The 13,905-nt window shown below is 55.4% G+C and overlaps 7 protein-coding genes across 7 annotated transcripts; 3 read left to right on the top strand and 4 right to left on the bottom strand.

Moving 5' to 3' along the window:
- Positions 1-721: 721 nt before the first annotated feature.
- W97_04567 (uncharacterized protein) lies at positions 722-2,282 on the bottom strand (the record flags this gene model as incomplete). The annotated part of the gene is made up of 3 exons (XM_007782456.1): positions 722-1,847; positions 1,902-2,104; positions 2,160-2,282. The coding sequence occupies 3 exons, from the start codon at positions 2,280-2,282 to the stop codon at positions 722-724; spliced, it is 1,452 nt and encodes a 483-aa protein (XP_007780646.1).
- A 239-nt stretch (positions 2,283-2,521) lies between these two features.
- W97_04566 (uncharacterized protein) lies at positions 2,522-4,193 on the top strand (the record flags this gene model as incomplete). The annotated part of the gene is made up of 6 exons (XM_007782455.1): positions 2,522-2,577; positions 2,643-2,652; positions 2,733-2,816; positions 2,871-2,892; positions 2,994-3,556; positions 3,615-4,193. The coding sequence occupies 6 exons, from the start codon at positions 2,522-2,524 to the stop codon at positions 4,191-4,193; spliced, it is 1,314 nt and encodes a 437-aa protein (XP_007780645.1).
- A 568-nt stretch (positions 4,194-4,761) lies between these two features.
- On the bottom strand, positions 4,762-5,907 carry W97_04565 (uncharacterized protein; the record flags this gene model as incomplete). Its single annotated transcript, XM_007782454.1, has 3 exons — positions 4,762-5,117; positions 5,222-5,388; positions 5,534-5,907. The coding sequence occupies 3 exons, from the start codon at positions 5,905-5,907 to the stop codon at positions 4,762-4,764; spliced, it is 897 nt and encodes a 298-aa protein (XP_007780644.1).
- A 310-nt stretch (positions 5,908-6,217) lies between these two features.
- On the top strand, positions 6,218-7,794 carry W97_04564 (eukaryotic translation initiation factor 3 subunit L; the record flags this gene model as incomplete). The annotated part of the gene is made up of 3 exons (XM_007782453.1): positions 6,218-6,544; positions 6,598-7,635; positions 7,714-7,794. The coding sequence occupies 3 exons, from the start codon at positions 6,218-6,220 to the stop codon at positions 7,792-7,794; spliced, it is 1,446 nt and encodes a 481-aa protein (XP_007780643.1).
- A 611-nt stretch (positions 7,795-8,405) lies between these two features.
- W97_04563 (uncharacterized protein) lies at positions 8,406-9,426 on the top strand (the record flags this gene model as incomplete). Its single annotated transcript, XM_007782452.1, has 2 exons — positions 8,406-8,780; positions 8,872-9,426. 2 exons carry the CDS (start codon positions 8,406-8,408, stop codon positions 9,424-9,426), a joined length of 930 nt encoding a protein of 309 aa, XP_007780642.1.
- A 553-nt stretch (positions 9,427-9,979) lies between these two features.
- On the bottom strand, positions 9,980-11,404 carry W97_04562 (uncharacterized protein; the record flags this gene model as incomplete). The annotated part of the gene is made up of 2 exons (XM_007782451.1): positions 9,980-11,085; positions 11,149-11,404. The coding sequence occupies 2 exons, from the start codon at positions 11,402-11,404 to the stop codon at positions 9,980-9,982; spliced, it is 1,362 nt and encodes a 453-aa protein (XP_007780641.1).
- Positions 11,405-12,000: 596 nt separating this feature from the next.
- Positions 12,001-12,225, bottom strand: W97_04561 (uncharacterized protein; the record flags this gene model as incomplete). Its single annotated transcript, XM_007782450.1, has 1 exon — positions 12,001-12,225. The coding sequence occupies one exon, from the start codon at positions 12,223-12,225 to the stop codon at positions 12,001-12,003; it is 225 nt and encodes a 74-aa protein (XP_007780640.1).
- Between the last annotated feature and the right edge of the window lie 1,680 nt (positions 12,226-13,905).

The raw sequence follows: 13,905 nt of genomic DNA, 5'->3' as shown, positions 1-13,905 counted from the left end.
GAGGAGACTGATGTCTGAGGACTTGAGGGATTAGTTTGCCTGCTGCTGTGCACATCAGAGAGCCCGAAGTCGGCAGCACGACCCGGCTCGGGGGTTCTTCTTTTGGGGAGTAGGAGTTCATCTAGCTCGTAGGCTGCAGGTGACACCGGGAGAGGCGAGGTCCGGGAGGCAGAAACACTTGGCGGTAACGGCGACGAGGTGGAATTGTCAGCGTCTGTGTAGTCGTGCGCTCTCTGCGCTGTGCCTTCATGCAATGGCAATGCGCCCAACCGATAGTCCATCATCGGTGACGTGCACGAAGTGGTTTATGCCTTGCTTCATCAAATATCATATCAGATGCGGCTAGATCCGCCATACCCGTATGATCCCGTATGTAGGGCGCCGGCATCACGTTTTCGCACATGGGATTCTCGCGTTGCAGCGTGCATGAAGCCGACCTCGGGACCATGGAAATCACTGCGCTTGCAGCATCAGTCGCTTGGCAGCGGATTCCGTTCCGGGGAGAGATATTGTGTCCCGTCGACGCATCAGATTCGAGCAGCTACCCGTGTCTTGGATCTATACACGGAAATCGCTGTTTGTACTGCTCTCACCGCCGCTGCCGACGACCGGTTCTATATCCAGTCCAACGCCAATCGACTCGGTGAGCAGACGCCGATATGCAGATAAAGCGGTCTAACGCTCAGATAGAGTGACGATTACATAGTACATGCCGAACAGCTTAAGACCCGCGTAGGTCAACATGACCATGGCCGGCAGACAGCAGCTCAGCTTGAGCGATTGCCCCGTCCATATCCCCCTTGTTATACAGGAACAGACCCTGCAGCGCTGCAGGGCTGATGGATCCTACAAGGCCCAGCTCTTGGACCCTGTGCATGAATCTCCTCCTACCCTCACCATCCACATCGACATCAGCATAAAAGCGATCCCACAGTGCCTCTATCTGAGACTCAGTGGCCTCTCCAAGCCGGACTGTCATATCGATGCGGCCAGGCCTCACGAGTGCTGCATCAAGCCGCTCGACGTGGTTGGTCGTCAGGAATATGATGCGCTCTTCCGCGCTTGCTACTCCGTCTAATGCATTCAACAATCCGGAAAAGGTGACTGTAGCGCCCGCATAGCCATGCTCATCCGCTTGTGAGCGGTTGACCCAGGCTGCGTCAGCATCCTCGAGCAAGACAATCGTCCGCGGCGGCACCTTCTGAAGTAGGTAGTTTAGTCGGTCATCGGTTAACCCGCGCTCGCTCACATTGAGAATAGCAATGTTGAAGTCAAGCTCGCCAGCAAGTGCTTGTATGAACGAACTCTTGCCGGTGCCCGGTGGTCCGTACAGTAGGTACCCCCGTCTGTATGGGATGCCACGGTCGAGATACCACGTCCTAGCTCCCAGAAAGGCTTGGATGTCCTCAACTATCCGTTCTTTGACACCTTTTTCTAACACCACGGATTCCAAGGGCCGTTTCCTTTTGGGCTGCCCAAAAGTTTCCCAGTCAGTTCCACGCGACGTGAATATGACTGTTTTGCCCTCGTGCATCTGTGCTGCCAGCTGATGAGCTTCTTTGAAAAGCTGCTCGAACACGTGACGATATGCGTAGAGCGTTGTCAAGGTCACCGTCTCGAACGGTATCCCGGTCTGCAGATCAAACGTTTTCTCCCTCTGTCGGTCCACCATGATGAATGCATTGCCGTAGCGCATAAGATGCTTTCCTGGACCAGGCACGATTGCGAAGTGCGTGTGAGGCGCGCCATCTGCTCGCTTCACCTTCGCAGTTTGGATCTGAAGGTGGTGCAGGCGAGGCGTGATTCGGCGGATTATGGATGAGAATGCACCGCGCTGTTGAACATTGCTGGATTAGTGGTCAGTCTGCTTCGTGAGAGTGAGGCGCATGTAGTAGACGGACCTAGCTACTCCCACGCTTCCTTCCGCACTCGCCAGTTGTGCCCTTTGATACGCGGACATCCAGTGCAGGAGCCATTGGTACGATTCATCGTGACGAGTGATCTCGAGGTCTACAAGCAGCCGCCGGCGTAGAAGTGAAGCGCCCCGTCGTAATCCTTGCTGGCCTATTCGGGCGACAGCAGCGAGTCCTGCTAGACCGAAGCCCTAGATAGTACTCGGTCAGCGCAGCTTAGAAAGTCAGAGCTGGGGAAAGAGCTACCGCGGTAAAGAAGGGGTTCGCCGTCAGCTGTGAGAAGATGGAACCATCGCCGGCTCCAATGTTAATCTGTTTCGTTAGTTGCTGCGGCGCCTGCTGCGATGGGGCAGGTGCATTCTGGTCCATGAACACTCTGATGCTTCCTTAAGGTTGTTGGAGTGCGGCGGACGTATCTACTTTTGCGGTACTGTATGAGTAATCCGGGGATGCGCCTTCCCGCAAATGCTATCGGAGCTATGACCACTCTAGGCCAATCACCGCCCACCAGGGCACTGCTCTCTCTTTGTGTTCACCGATAACCTCCTACGAATATTCTCCCTCTAACAGCATCTTCCACAGTCGTTGTGCTGCCGATGACAGACGTAATGGCGAGCAATACGGTGACCATAGGGAAGGCTTATTTCAGGGCGTTGCTTCGCCGGTACGTGTTTGTCCCCCGTATAAGTATATCTCTGTACAAATTGAGCATAGGCTAACAGACCTAAGCGCCGAATTTGTTAGTGTTCCTCATACCAACGTTGCGTCACACGCGTCCAGCTCGCGTAACAGGACACAGACTGACCGCGTCTTGCTCAGGATATCGACGATGACCAGTTCAACACGCCTAGCAACGTTCTGCCGTCGACCGTACTTATCACCAAGGCTGAGTATGATTACCTGGTACGTCCCTTGCAGCAATCATTGTGGGAGAAACGCTGACGTTTCCTTGCACAGACCCGCTCTGAAAGGGAATACAGTATGTGATGCTGTCCATGCCCTTCCCCGAGACGATCCGCACCCGCCTGCGATAGACAGAAGATCTTCCATTCACAGCCGGCTCACTAAGTCTGCTCCCAGACATTCTTCGGACAGCCCTGCTCCGCGGTGGCCTCTCCCATGAGACTTTGAACTGCCTCATCTCTGGCGAGGGCAACGACCTAGAGAGCAACGCTGAGTCCGCCCACTATGGCTGGGAGGGGACCTTCCAACGGCCCAAGCCGGTACCGGTCACTATCTCCGAGCCGCACGATTATGTACCAACCTCGGAGACCTCAGAGAGCATGCACAACGGCAACGGTTTTCTTTCGAAGCCTCAGGCCAGTTTCGCAAGGTCCAACAGCTTCGGGATGGCGCCATCCGCAGACGACATGCCGCCGGAGCACCATGTCGATCTTGGTTCGCTGGACCCAGAAAGTTATGCGAAGCAAGCACCGTTTCCACGCAATGACCAGCGTACTATCTTGTTCACGAATCTCCATGAGTCCACAGCACACAAGGATCTTGTCGGCATCGTACGTGGAGGGCGGTTGCTCGACATCTTCCTTAGAGGTGATCGAACAGCTATCGTCTCATTCGTGGAAGGTGCACAAGAGTTCCTGAAGCATGCCAAGCGCAATGACTTCTATCTCCACGGCAAGCGGGTAGGGCTCCACAATTGGAAAGCTGGGTGTGTGTTGGGAATTCTAACAGGTTATACAGCTCGAAGTCCAGTGGAACGACCGCCAATTCCACATGCCTCCCCACGTCGCCAACAAAATCTCTATTGGCGCTACGCGCAACCTCGTAATCCGCAATGCACAATCAAAAGGTCTTTCCGAGACCCGCATCCGAGAAGACATGGAGCATGTCCACCACCTCGTCATTGTCGAAGTGAAGTTTCGTGACGGCGATGCCTACGTCTCCACAAACAGCGTACACAACTGTCTGTTTGCGCGCACCTGCATGATGAGCCGAAGGGACTACAAGGGACTGCGCATTGAGTGGTACCCAGATGAATGTGCCGCTCCTTTACCGCAGAGCATACCCCAGCCGCGATCGCTTCCGCCGTGGAAGGTGCCAACAGCCAATGTACCGCAGCATTCTGGAAGACAAATGCCCCAAGCTCAAAAACCAGCTGCTGCGCACACGGCAAACCGATTCGGTGTGCTGAACATGGATGGCTCCGAAGAGTCTTCCGACTCTGAATCTGGGGATGACCAAGACGAGACAATTAATGGTGTCGAGTTGTCAAGCACTGGTATGGAGTCTCCCTGGGCTACGCCACGTATTGGGGCCTGATCTATCTTCGCCGGCCGTCTCCGCTGTTGGGATGCGCCTCTATTCAGAGCCTTGCTCGACCTACCCCTAAGCGACCTACTCATGTCCTTGATACGACATCCTAGCTTTGCGGCTCGCCTGCACAACGGGAGCGTTTCGGCCTTTTCATGTGCCTTTTCTCGGTTGTATCATCTGTACACTACGACCATGTCCATGCGGCTGGTGTTCTTTCCACACGGCGGTCCTGATCCGTTCACGGGTGTCCGGATTTGCTCCTCCAAATGCTCCTACCAGACCATGGTCTCCTTCTCATAGAACCCATGGGGTACGGATTGCTCTGCATCGGGTAGAAATGCGAACGGCGAGGTTGCTTTTTCTGCTTTATTCGGTCTTGCTTCATTTGCTTTTTTGCTATGCATAGATACCCCCCTACGGCCTGCTGTACTCAGTTTCTAGATGACCTTCAATCATGCTTCACATTTCATTGCTGCACGTGCTCTCCGAACCATAAAAACATGTCTCATACCCTTCCAGGTATCAAGGTCATTCAGGATACCACCAACGCCCCACTTCGTCCTACCATCTTCACTCACAGCTTACTCCCCATCCCCTTCGCCCTTCCATGTCTATACATATAGTGCCAATCATCCCTCGACAGATCCTTCCTGACGCCATAATTCTCCTCCGCATCCTCCAGAATCCCCAGATCCAAATCCACGACGCTCATGCCCTCCGCCGCGCTCCCCAGCCGCGTCAACGGCCCGATAAAAGGAACCGTGACCTGCGAGAGGCCCGCGTAGCCTTTGCCAGGCGGCCCGCCGGCGTTGGCGAAAACGATCGCGCACGTGTTTTCGTAGCACCGGGACGTGAGGGTGCTGTCGAGGAAGAGGGCCTCCGCGGACGGGTTGTGGGCGAGGCCGCGGGGGTTGCAGTCGGTGAGGGTCCCTGTGGGAGCGACGTATCAGCAAACAGTACTGCGACCATGGATTCCTAGTCCATCGTGGAGTTGTCGAAGGAGGAGCGGAGCTTGAGGGGGCGGGGGGCCGTACAGAAAGTGGGGATGATGATGATTTTGGCGCCTTGTGAGATGAGCTCCCGGAAGGCTTCGGGAAAGGCGAGGTCCCAGCAGATTAGCATGCCGACTTTTCCGAGAGGCGTGTCGAAGACTTCGTGGGCGTCGTGGGTGGAGGAGGTGAGGTGCTCGCGCTCGGGGTGCCTGGTGCGACGTCAGTGTCATATGGACGGCTTTATACTTTCAGGTTCTGGGCAAATGATTTCAACCATTCTATTCACCTTGGAGATGTTGCAGACACGCGATGACTTTTGCACTCTTAAGGAATAATATAGTATACATCACCTACCAGAGGTTCTTCTTCACGTATTTGCCGATGATCTCGCCATTCTTATCAATGAAGTACGCCACGTTGATCAGCTTGCCCTCATCCTCCTTGCTCCCCGGATGGTATTCTACAATGGTCCCCGGTACAATGCAGATGCTACACTCCTTCGCCAGATGTTGGTATTTGCGGAGGTATACTTCCCATTGGGCGCAGGCTTTGATGAACTTGCTGTCCTTAGGTAGCCAATTTGTTAAATGATACTCTGGTAGCACTGCGAGCTCGGCACCTTGCTTTGCTGCCGACCGGATGAAGGTCGCTGCTTTATTGAAGTTGAACTCAGGATTAAGAGGCTTAGGATGGAGCTGGATAACTGCGACTCTGTGTATGGGAGCCATGACTTAGAACGAGCAAAGAGGACAGCAGATGTACTAGAAACCGTCCTCGTGAAAAGCGGAAGACTATCTACTTGAAGACTACATAGGAATTAAGACTGTTGCGGGGAGCCCTTGAAGCCACCCATTCATGAAGCCATGATGCGCCCGCTCTTATCGATTGCAGCCTAAGGCAAATATGAAATTCCACACCAAGCGAAATCCACTGGAAATAATCAACCGTCAACCTCAGACACAACCCCATCGTCAGCGCAAGGGCTATCTTACCCTATCCCCACATTCATAGGACAGCGACAGAGGAAAGTCGGCAATCATGAGTTTGCGACAGCCAGTCCCGCCGTATCAACACGGCGAGGCTCCGACAAGAGCACCCGCAGACGACTCGGATGTGGAGGAAGAAGCGCTAGCGGAGGACTATCGCGAGCAAGTGCAGTACGGGGATGGCATGAATGATCTGGAACGAACAACATCACTGGGAGCACAAAGCCAGCAGGACATACACGCACAATTAGCGGCTGCCGCAACACCACTCGAGTTCCAAGCGACGTTGGAGACGAAGTTTGCGAGCTACGACAACTACTGCAGTCTTTTCCACTACATATTGAACTCGGATGGGCCGGTAGACATAGAGGTGCCCTCGGTAGGATGGAGATATCTAGAAGATTAGGGCGACAGGACTGACGTGTGTTGTAGTATTACTGGGCTTGGGACGTGATTGACGAGTTCATATATCAGTTCAACAGCTTCTGCAGCTACCGCCAGCGAGTCGCATACAAAGCCGAGAACGAGGAGGAGATCCAGATTCTACGGGAGAACCCGAACACATGGGGCTGCTACAGCGTCCTAAACGTCCTTTACTCCCTGATCCAGCGATCACAGATTAGCGAGCAGCTGGCAGCTATGAAGCGTGGAGAGGACCCGAGTCAGTATGCTGGCGAGTACGGCAACCGGCCGTTATACAAGATGCTGGGTTACTTTTCCATCATCGGGCTCCTACGAGTACACTGTCTCCTAGGCGATTTCAGCCTGGCGCTCAAGACTCTGGACGACATCGAGCTGAACAAGAAGGCCATGTTTGCCCGCGTCATGGCCGCTCACTTCACAACCTACTACTATGTCGGCTTTTCATACATGATGATGCGCCGGTACGCCGACGCCATCCGCATGTTCAGCCATATCCTCGTCTACGTCTCCCGCACGAAGAATTTCCAGAAGAACTCACAATATGACTCGATCACGAAGAAGAACGACCAGATGTACGCGCTCATTGCCATATGCGTAGCCTTCAACCCTACACGACTGGACGACACCATCCACACCGCCCTGAGGGAGAAATACGGCGAGCAGTTCAACCGCTTACAGCGCGGTGGGCCGGAAGCGCTGCCCCTTTTCGAGGAGCTGTTCCGCCAGGCGTGCCCGAAGTTCATCTCACCCACGCCACCAGACTTCGACAACCCGGCCGTCAATGTCGATCCTCTGGAACACCATCTTGCTATCTTTATGGATGAGGTCAAGAACAACATGCACTCGCCGACGGTCAGGAGCTACCTCAAGCTGTACACGACAATGGACCTGAAGAAGCTGGCCGGGTTCCTGGATGTGGAGCCGGAGAAGCTGAGGCACTGGTTGCTTGTTAACAAGCAGAGGAGCAGGCAGATCAGGTGGAGCGAGGGTGGCCTACTGGACGGCGATGTGGTGAACAGCAGCGACTTGGACTATGCTATGGAGGGGGTGAGTGACATACCTCTTCTCGAGCTACGACCTATATGACCGGCGATATCTGAAAATTGATGCTGACTTCTATTCTAGGACCTTATCCACGTCTCCGAGGCCAAGATTGGTCGGAGATTGGTGGACTGGTACCTTAGGAACCTTGCGAGGACTTACTGACCTTTGTACTGGTCTCTCTTCTTACGCGACACATCGTGCTTGCAACGCCACAGGCCCTGATATGGATCTATTCGGTCTGGATGGGATGCCATTCTGCTATGTCTAAACATCGAGCGAGGCTCCCTATGAGGTCCAGTCTGCTGACATCGAGATGGCTTTCCCATGGGTTGGTGGTGTCGAAGGCGTGGATGGCTGAGTCGAACCATAGACAAAAGGTCTCATCGTGGAAGTTAGAGCCACTGAAGCGGCTCGCTGCTGGAGAGAGAGTTAAATAGAGAGCCGGTTAAGGCACATGAATTCGTGCCTCACGTGAATCAGGGGTGCCAAGAACAAATGACATCTGCGGATACGGTTTATCATGAGCGGTCAGTCGCTCACCACCCAGCTATACCCATACAGAGAGCTTGTGTATCAGCCAACGGTTGTTTTCACGAGGCGATGAACTTGCAATACTGTTGTCTACAGTTGAAACCGGCTTCTGAAACGTACTTGCTCCGTTGACACGACCAATCGCGTTGTCTCAGTCGAAGCTCCTCCCTCCGCAAAGCTCCCGAGCTACAACTACCTCAGACGTATACCAGCACCAACGTCCTTCAAAGCTTTCGTAAAACATGGCGCCCGACCTCAATTCCGTCCCTGCATCTCCCCGCAATGCATCAGCAACCACCGCTCTGCCTACCTCCACACCCTCTCGACCACCCCCCTCCTCCCGCCATTCCTCTCAGCCAACCTCCCGTCGAGCTTCGCAAATCTTCCCAATGAGCCCGCCGCCGCTTCCGCTAGCTACACCAGGGGGCACCATCCCTACTTCCGCTCAATTCACCCACCATCCCTTCCCACCACTCAGTCCAAGCGTCAGCGGCACGATCGGAGGCCCCACGACCGCTCACACGAGCGTAGATGCAGCGGGCGTGCCCATGAGACATCCGCGCCCGCTGACGGCGGCGGAGTTGCATCTGGAGCTTGAGAAGGAACAGGAGGCTGTTGTATGTTCTTCCCCCCTCCGCTTCCTTCCCAACTCAAATATGTATGCCTTGCTTTCGAGGATGGGCATGGTTGATGATGGCATGGTGACAGGTCAACCGCCTAACGCGCGAACTCTCCTCCCTGCGCGCCCACTCCGCCTCCGTCGCCTCGACCGCCTCCTCCGCCTCCGCGGCCCCGTCCGCACATTCCTACCTCGACACCTCCGACCACCCAGGCGCGACGCACCCAACCTCACGCCGGCAGCGGAGCTCCTCGTCCGCCAGCCGCGCGGGGTCCGTGTCTGGCGGGTCGGGCTATGCTGGAGCGGGTGCGCAGCAGAGCATGACCCTGCCGATCCGCACGCCTTCGTACTCGAGCAATGTGCTTGCGACGCCGAGGTATGAGGAGGTGGCGCTGCAGCGGCAGGAGCTCGAGGAGGCGAAGAGGGAGAATGAGGCGCTGAGGCGCAGGATCAGGGAGTTGGAGGCCGAGGTTCGGCGGAGGGGGAGTGTGGGTGGAGAGGCGAGAGCGTCGGGAGGTGCACAGAGTAGTGGTGCGAGTGGTGACGCGAGCAGGAGGGGAACGGGAGCTGAGGGGACTGAGGGTGGTGCTGCCGCTGCCGCTCCTGTCGCTGTTGGGGTGGCGGTGGGTGAAAAGAGGGAATGAAACCCAATCAAAAAAGGGCGAACGTGACAGTTATGTCAAGTGACTTCTAGGGCAGACTTGCGATTATGGAATATGGTGTTTGGGCGCGTTGGGCTTGCGAGCACCTCGCTTGGGCTGTGAAGGGATCCAGCGGGCTTTGACTGGTTATTTTACGACTGTATGGGCGAAAGGGGCGTTGGAGACCTTGGGAATTGTTACGTCTTTTCCCAATATTTGTAAAAGAACACGTTTCGGAGGCCAGAGGACTGGTTGACAAAGCAGTCTAGACAAAAAACTGGATAAGTCTTTCCTTTGAAGAGTAACCTGCCATGGAGACCAGTTGCACCGTCTCGAATGGCACCAGAGCCACAAGAGAGCGAGGCTATGCCGATGCTGGACTGAGAAACATCAATCAAGATGCCGCTCACTAATTCCACAAACGCTCCCCTGCCTTTAGCCGCAGGGCGATCTATATGGCGATGCCACCCAGCACTAAACTCCCAGTCTGCAATCCCGAATGCGCCGTAAGCAACCCCATCTTCTCTACCCAAATCTCTCAGTATGCAAGGCGATGCTACGCCTCAACCCTCTTCTCCACAGGTCCCCCATAGATCCTCGTCCTCTTCTCCACCATATCCACCCTCTCCTCTTCATCCGGATCCCTCACCCTCACCTCCAGCAGGTCGACCTTGCCCTCTTCCTCCTCCTGCATCATCATCGCATGCTTCGGCTTCCTCCTCGGCCGCACAAACGTCTTCTGCACAACGGGGTAGTAGTACGCCGCCTTCTGCAGCCGCTGCGTCGTGCCTGGTACAACTCCCACGTCCAGCTCCGGATCATGCAGGGCCATTACGACGGTGTCCCCGTGCTCGTCGTCCTCGTGTATCGTCTGTTGATATGTCTCGTACGTGCGGACGTATCTGTACTTGAAGCTACCCTGCGCTGCCTCCTCATCCGCATCCTCGCGGCCGCCGTACAGCGCGTCGTCCTCGTTCTCGGGGTCCACGACGCTGAACTTGCGCTTGATGTTGCGCACCGGCGTCGTCTGGTCCGGGAGGAAGAAGTGGTAGTTGTAGAACGCCTGCTGCGCCGCCGCGGCCGTAGGGTCACTGGGAATGGCCATCTCGCCCGGATCCGCAGCCCGTAACACGGCAACGTCCAACCGGCCGTCATACGCGTCGTTGTTCATCCCAGGGTTCGAGATGAACTTGCATACCATGTACCCGCCGGACAGCGGCAGCGCGTCCGGGTCAGGCAGGACAGGATAGGCATCGAGGAGCTGGACGTCGGACTTGCTGGGATGCCGGGGATGGTTCCACGCCGCGCGCTCCTCGGGGCTGATTTCCGCGCCACGGAGCCCGTCTGTGGAGTCGGGTGCTTGCCAGGCGTCGCGGGGGTAGGCCAGGTCGAAGCCCTTCATGATACCCCTGAGCATCTGCATCGGGTCGGCGCTGTCGGCTGGGCCTTCGGTTCGCGGTCGCTTGGCGGGCTTGGGGCGTTGCGATAGGAGACCTTTCGTGTTGGGGCTGCCGCTTACGGCGGCGGAGGTGATGTATTCGGTTCGACGCAGGAAACTGACGCCCGTGTTGAGCGCGGAGGATTTGCCGAGCATGGAGAGGGGGCGTAGGAGAGGGCGGTCGTTGGGGTGGGCTGGGGGCGGGTCGATCGCGCCGTGGATGACTAGATAGGGTCAGCTCTGAGCTCGCCTGGCATTTTCCGGGACAGGAGAGGAGGTGAACCTACCGCTTTCATCTCCCTCGAAGACTCCTGGCATGCCCACAAGGTCTATGGGCATGCCGAGCTCCGCATCGGCTTCTATGTTCAGCGGTTGCTCGCGAGCTAAGCGCGACGCGAATCCCGCGGATGTGTACTGTCCACTTGAGAGACCGGTGTTAGGAATGTCGAGGAGCTTCGGAGGGATTGGCGGAGGAGGCAGAGCGTTGGAATAGCGAATGCGCGCTATGTAGTCTTGATGATACATCGGTCGCGGAGCTGCCATGATTGCTAGCTGAGTCGAAGAGCGTTGTGTCGAGGAAGATGGGCGTCAGATTTGGCAATGGCAGTTTCAAAGGCTTCGCGCGCAAGTGAAGTCGAGAAGTCGCGAAGTCGGTCCGTGCGTCCATCTCGACTCCCGGAGTTTGGCCGCTAAGGTTTTGATTCAAAGCTCGCAGGAGCTCGTTGAAGGCACGGATTCATCCATGTCTTGCTATTGTACGGAATACACGCATGGCTAAGCTCAGCAAACGAAGTCAACCCTTCTAGATATGCGGAACGAGGTTGTAGGTTCAAGCTTGAGCCTTGCAGACAAACCCATCAAGTATCGCTGGGAGATATCAACCAAACTTTGAACGGCTGTTGTTCATACCGACGCTGTGAAGTCATACAAAGAAACTCATAATCGAAACGTTTAGATATCGTTGCTCATAGAAGAACCCTCATTTCATCTATCATAATGCTGCATGTATGTCCAGGCTTATCGCTCCATCACTAATCCGCTGCATATGTACCCCCGAGCATCCTATCCCCATCAACTTTCATCCAAGCCGCTACAGCAAAGAACCTTGCTCACCACTTCATACTCATCAACCGCTCTCCTCACTTGGTCGGGTCCGTAGTCTTGCTCGTCTTCTCCTCCGCCGCCTTCTCTAGCGGGTGCTCCGGGTTGCTGGGCAGAGAGTTCTTTGCCTCGTCGGAGGCCTCCTGAGCATGGTCCTTGGAGGGAGCGGCGCCCTGCTCGTTTGGGTTGGCTTGCGGATCGGTCTGCTGCTTGCCCTGGCCCTCTGGGTCGGGAGACTGGCGGCCGGCGTTGGGGGCGGACATTGTGGGTTTGGGTTTCTGTTTAGCATGTGTGAGCGAGTGTGCAGAAATACGGGACGTGGTGGATGTGTGGACGGAGTGGTGAGACGGTTGTTGGGAAATCTTACGGTGGTGCTGTTGCTTTGGGAACTGATGAATGGGTATACGTTAGTAAGGCATTTGATTTATTGCCTTTGAGTGGATGGAAGCCCGGAAGATCGACATACCTGCGAACGAATTGGTGATGCGAAGATGTTCTGCTTGATGCTGTAACGTTACGCGGTGATTTTCTGGGTGAGGGTTTGATGAGACAGATGCCCCTCCTGCTGTTTTGAGCGGCTTGAGATGCCCCACGTTGGGCGACGTCATGCTCCTTGGCGCGCGGCCCCTTCTCCTTCGCACCCAACACCATAACAAGCACGTGATTGCAAGGCAATCCGAAGTATTGATGAATTGCTGGCAGAGTGTCTACATAGGTTGCTAGCAGCATTAGGTACAAACAGCGAGGTCTTTACCCTCCTTGAACAATCCTCTCCTCACCGACCTCTTCTTTTCTTGCCTTCGTCAGCCTTCATCCAGACATGTACTTGAAATCTGTGTAATGAATACCGATACAAGACGTAAACCACATGTCAACTCAACGCCGACAACCTAAGAATGAAGTCTACATTGCCTCAGAAATTCCCGCCTTCTCTTCCCTAGGAACGCGATTCCGAATCACTGCGAGGAATTTGCAATCGTCCAAGGGTCGTGCCAACCGCCAGCTCGGACACAAGCTTATAGTTCTATATGACAGGCTTTTCCGTCTAGTTCACAGGATGATTTCTGAGCGTGCCCTCCGTCACGGTGTGGTCCAGCCTTTAAGCGAGATTGTCGAAGTTCGCCTTCAACTCCATCAGCCTCCACGCGTCCAGATACAGTTCTTCTGGCCGGCCACCAGCGCACAGGTTCAACAATCTCGTTCTGGAGTCCGTTCGGACCCGTGCTAGTTTCGAGGTGGACAGAACTACGTGTTGAGTCGGCATACATCTAACTGCCTTCGGAGCCTTTGACATTCATACTGTGGCGGTCTTCGTCAATTCGTACTGGACGCTCTGCTCGTCGGAGATTTCGGAGAAAGAGACGACGATGGCGTTGACTTTCTCGCTGGCGCCATCCTTGAGTTCATCCGTCATGATATCAGCCGCTCGAATCTTGAAATTGCGGTCCCGTCCCTGCTTGGTCTGTCTCAAGCTCGTCTTCAAGCTCCTCGAGCGCGTCAGCCGCATGGATCGTATTCCGCAGTCGTTCAGAAGCAGATGTGCCACCAATAACAGGGCGGACGGAAACGGGGAGGCGGGAGGAGGGGGCCGCTGAAAGAACGTCGGGCCAGGGGCTCGGTGCGCCCCACTTGTCGAGCCACACGTTGGTCTCGTAGTTGAGCCAAGCCCTGAAGGTGTCGGAGAGGACACTGACCATGAGGGCCACGAGGAGGCTGGCGAGAATGGAGCGCCAAACTCCATTCCATTTAAAGAGGGCCGGAGGGCAGGAGCAGTCCGAGCAGACCGTGGTGACATTGTCTGCGAATCGTCTGAGCATCCGTCACACTCGTTCTGGCCCTTATCCTTCTGGTTCGAGTGGAAGGCGTCTTCTACCCTCTTGAAGTTGTAGTCATTGATCCTCTTACCATTCCATACTTTGTGTGTATCGCAGTTTGTGTCCTCA

The sequence above is a fragment of the Coniosporium apollinis genome, assembly GCF_000281105.1.
Source record: "Coniosporium apollinis CBS 100218 chromosome Unknown supercont1.20, whole genome shotgun sequence".
Taxonomy (NCBI): domain Eukaryota; kingdom Fungi; phylum Ascomycota; class Dothideomycetes; genus Coniosporium; species Coniosporium apollinis.
The sequence above is the reverse complement of the archived record's forward strand: the minus strand, read 5'-3'. Positions and strand labels throughout refer to the sequence as shown.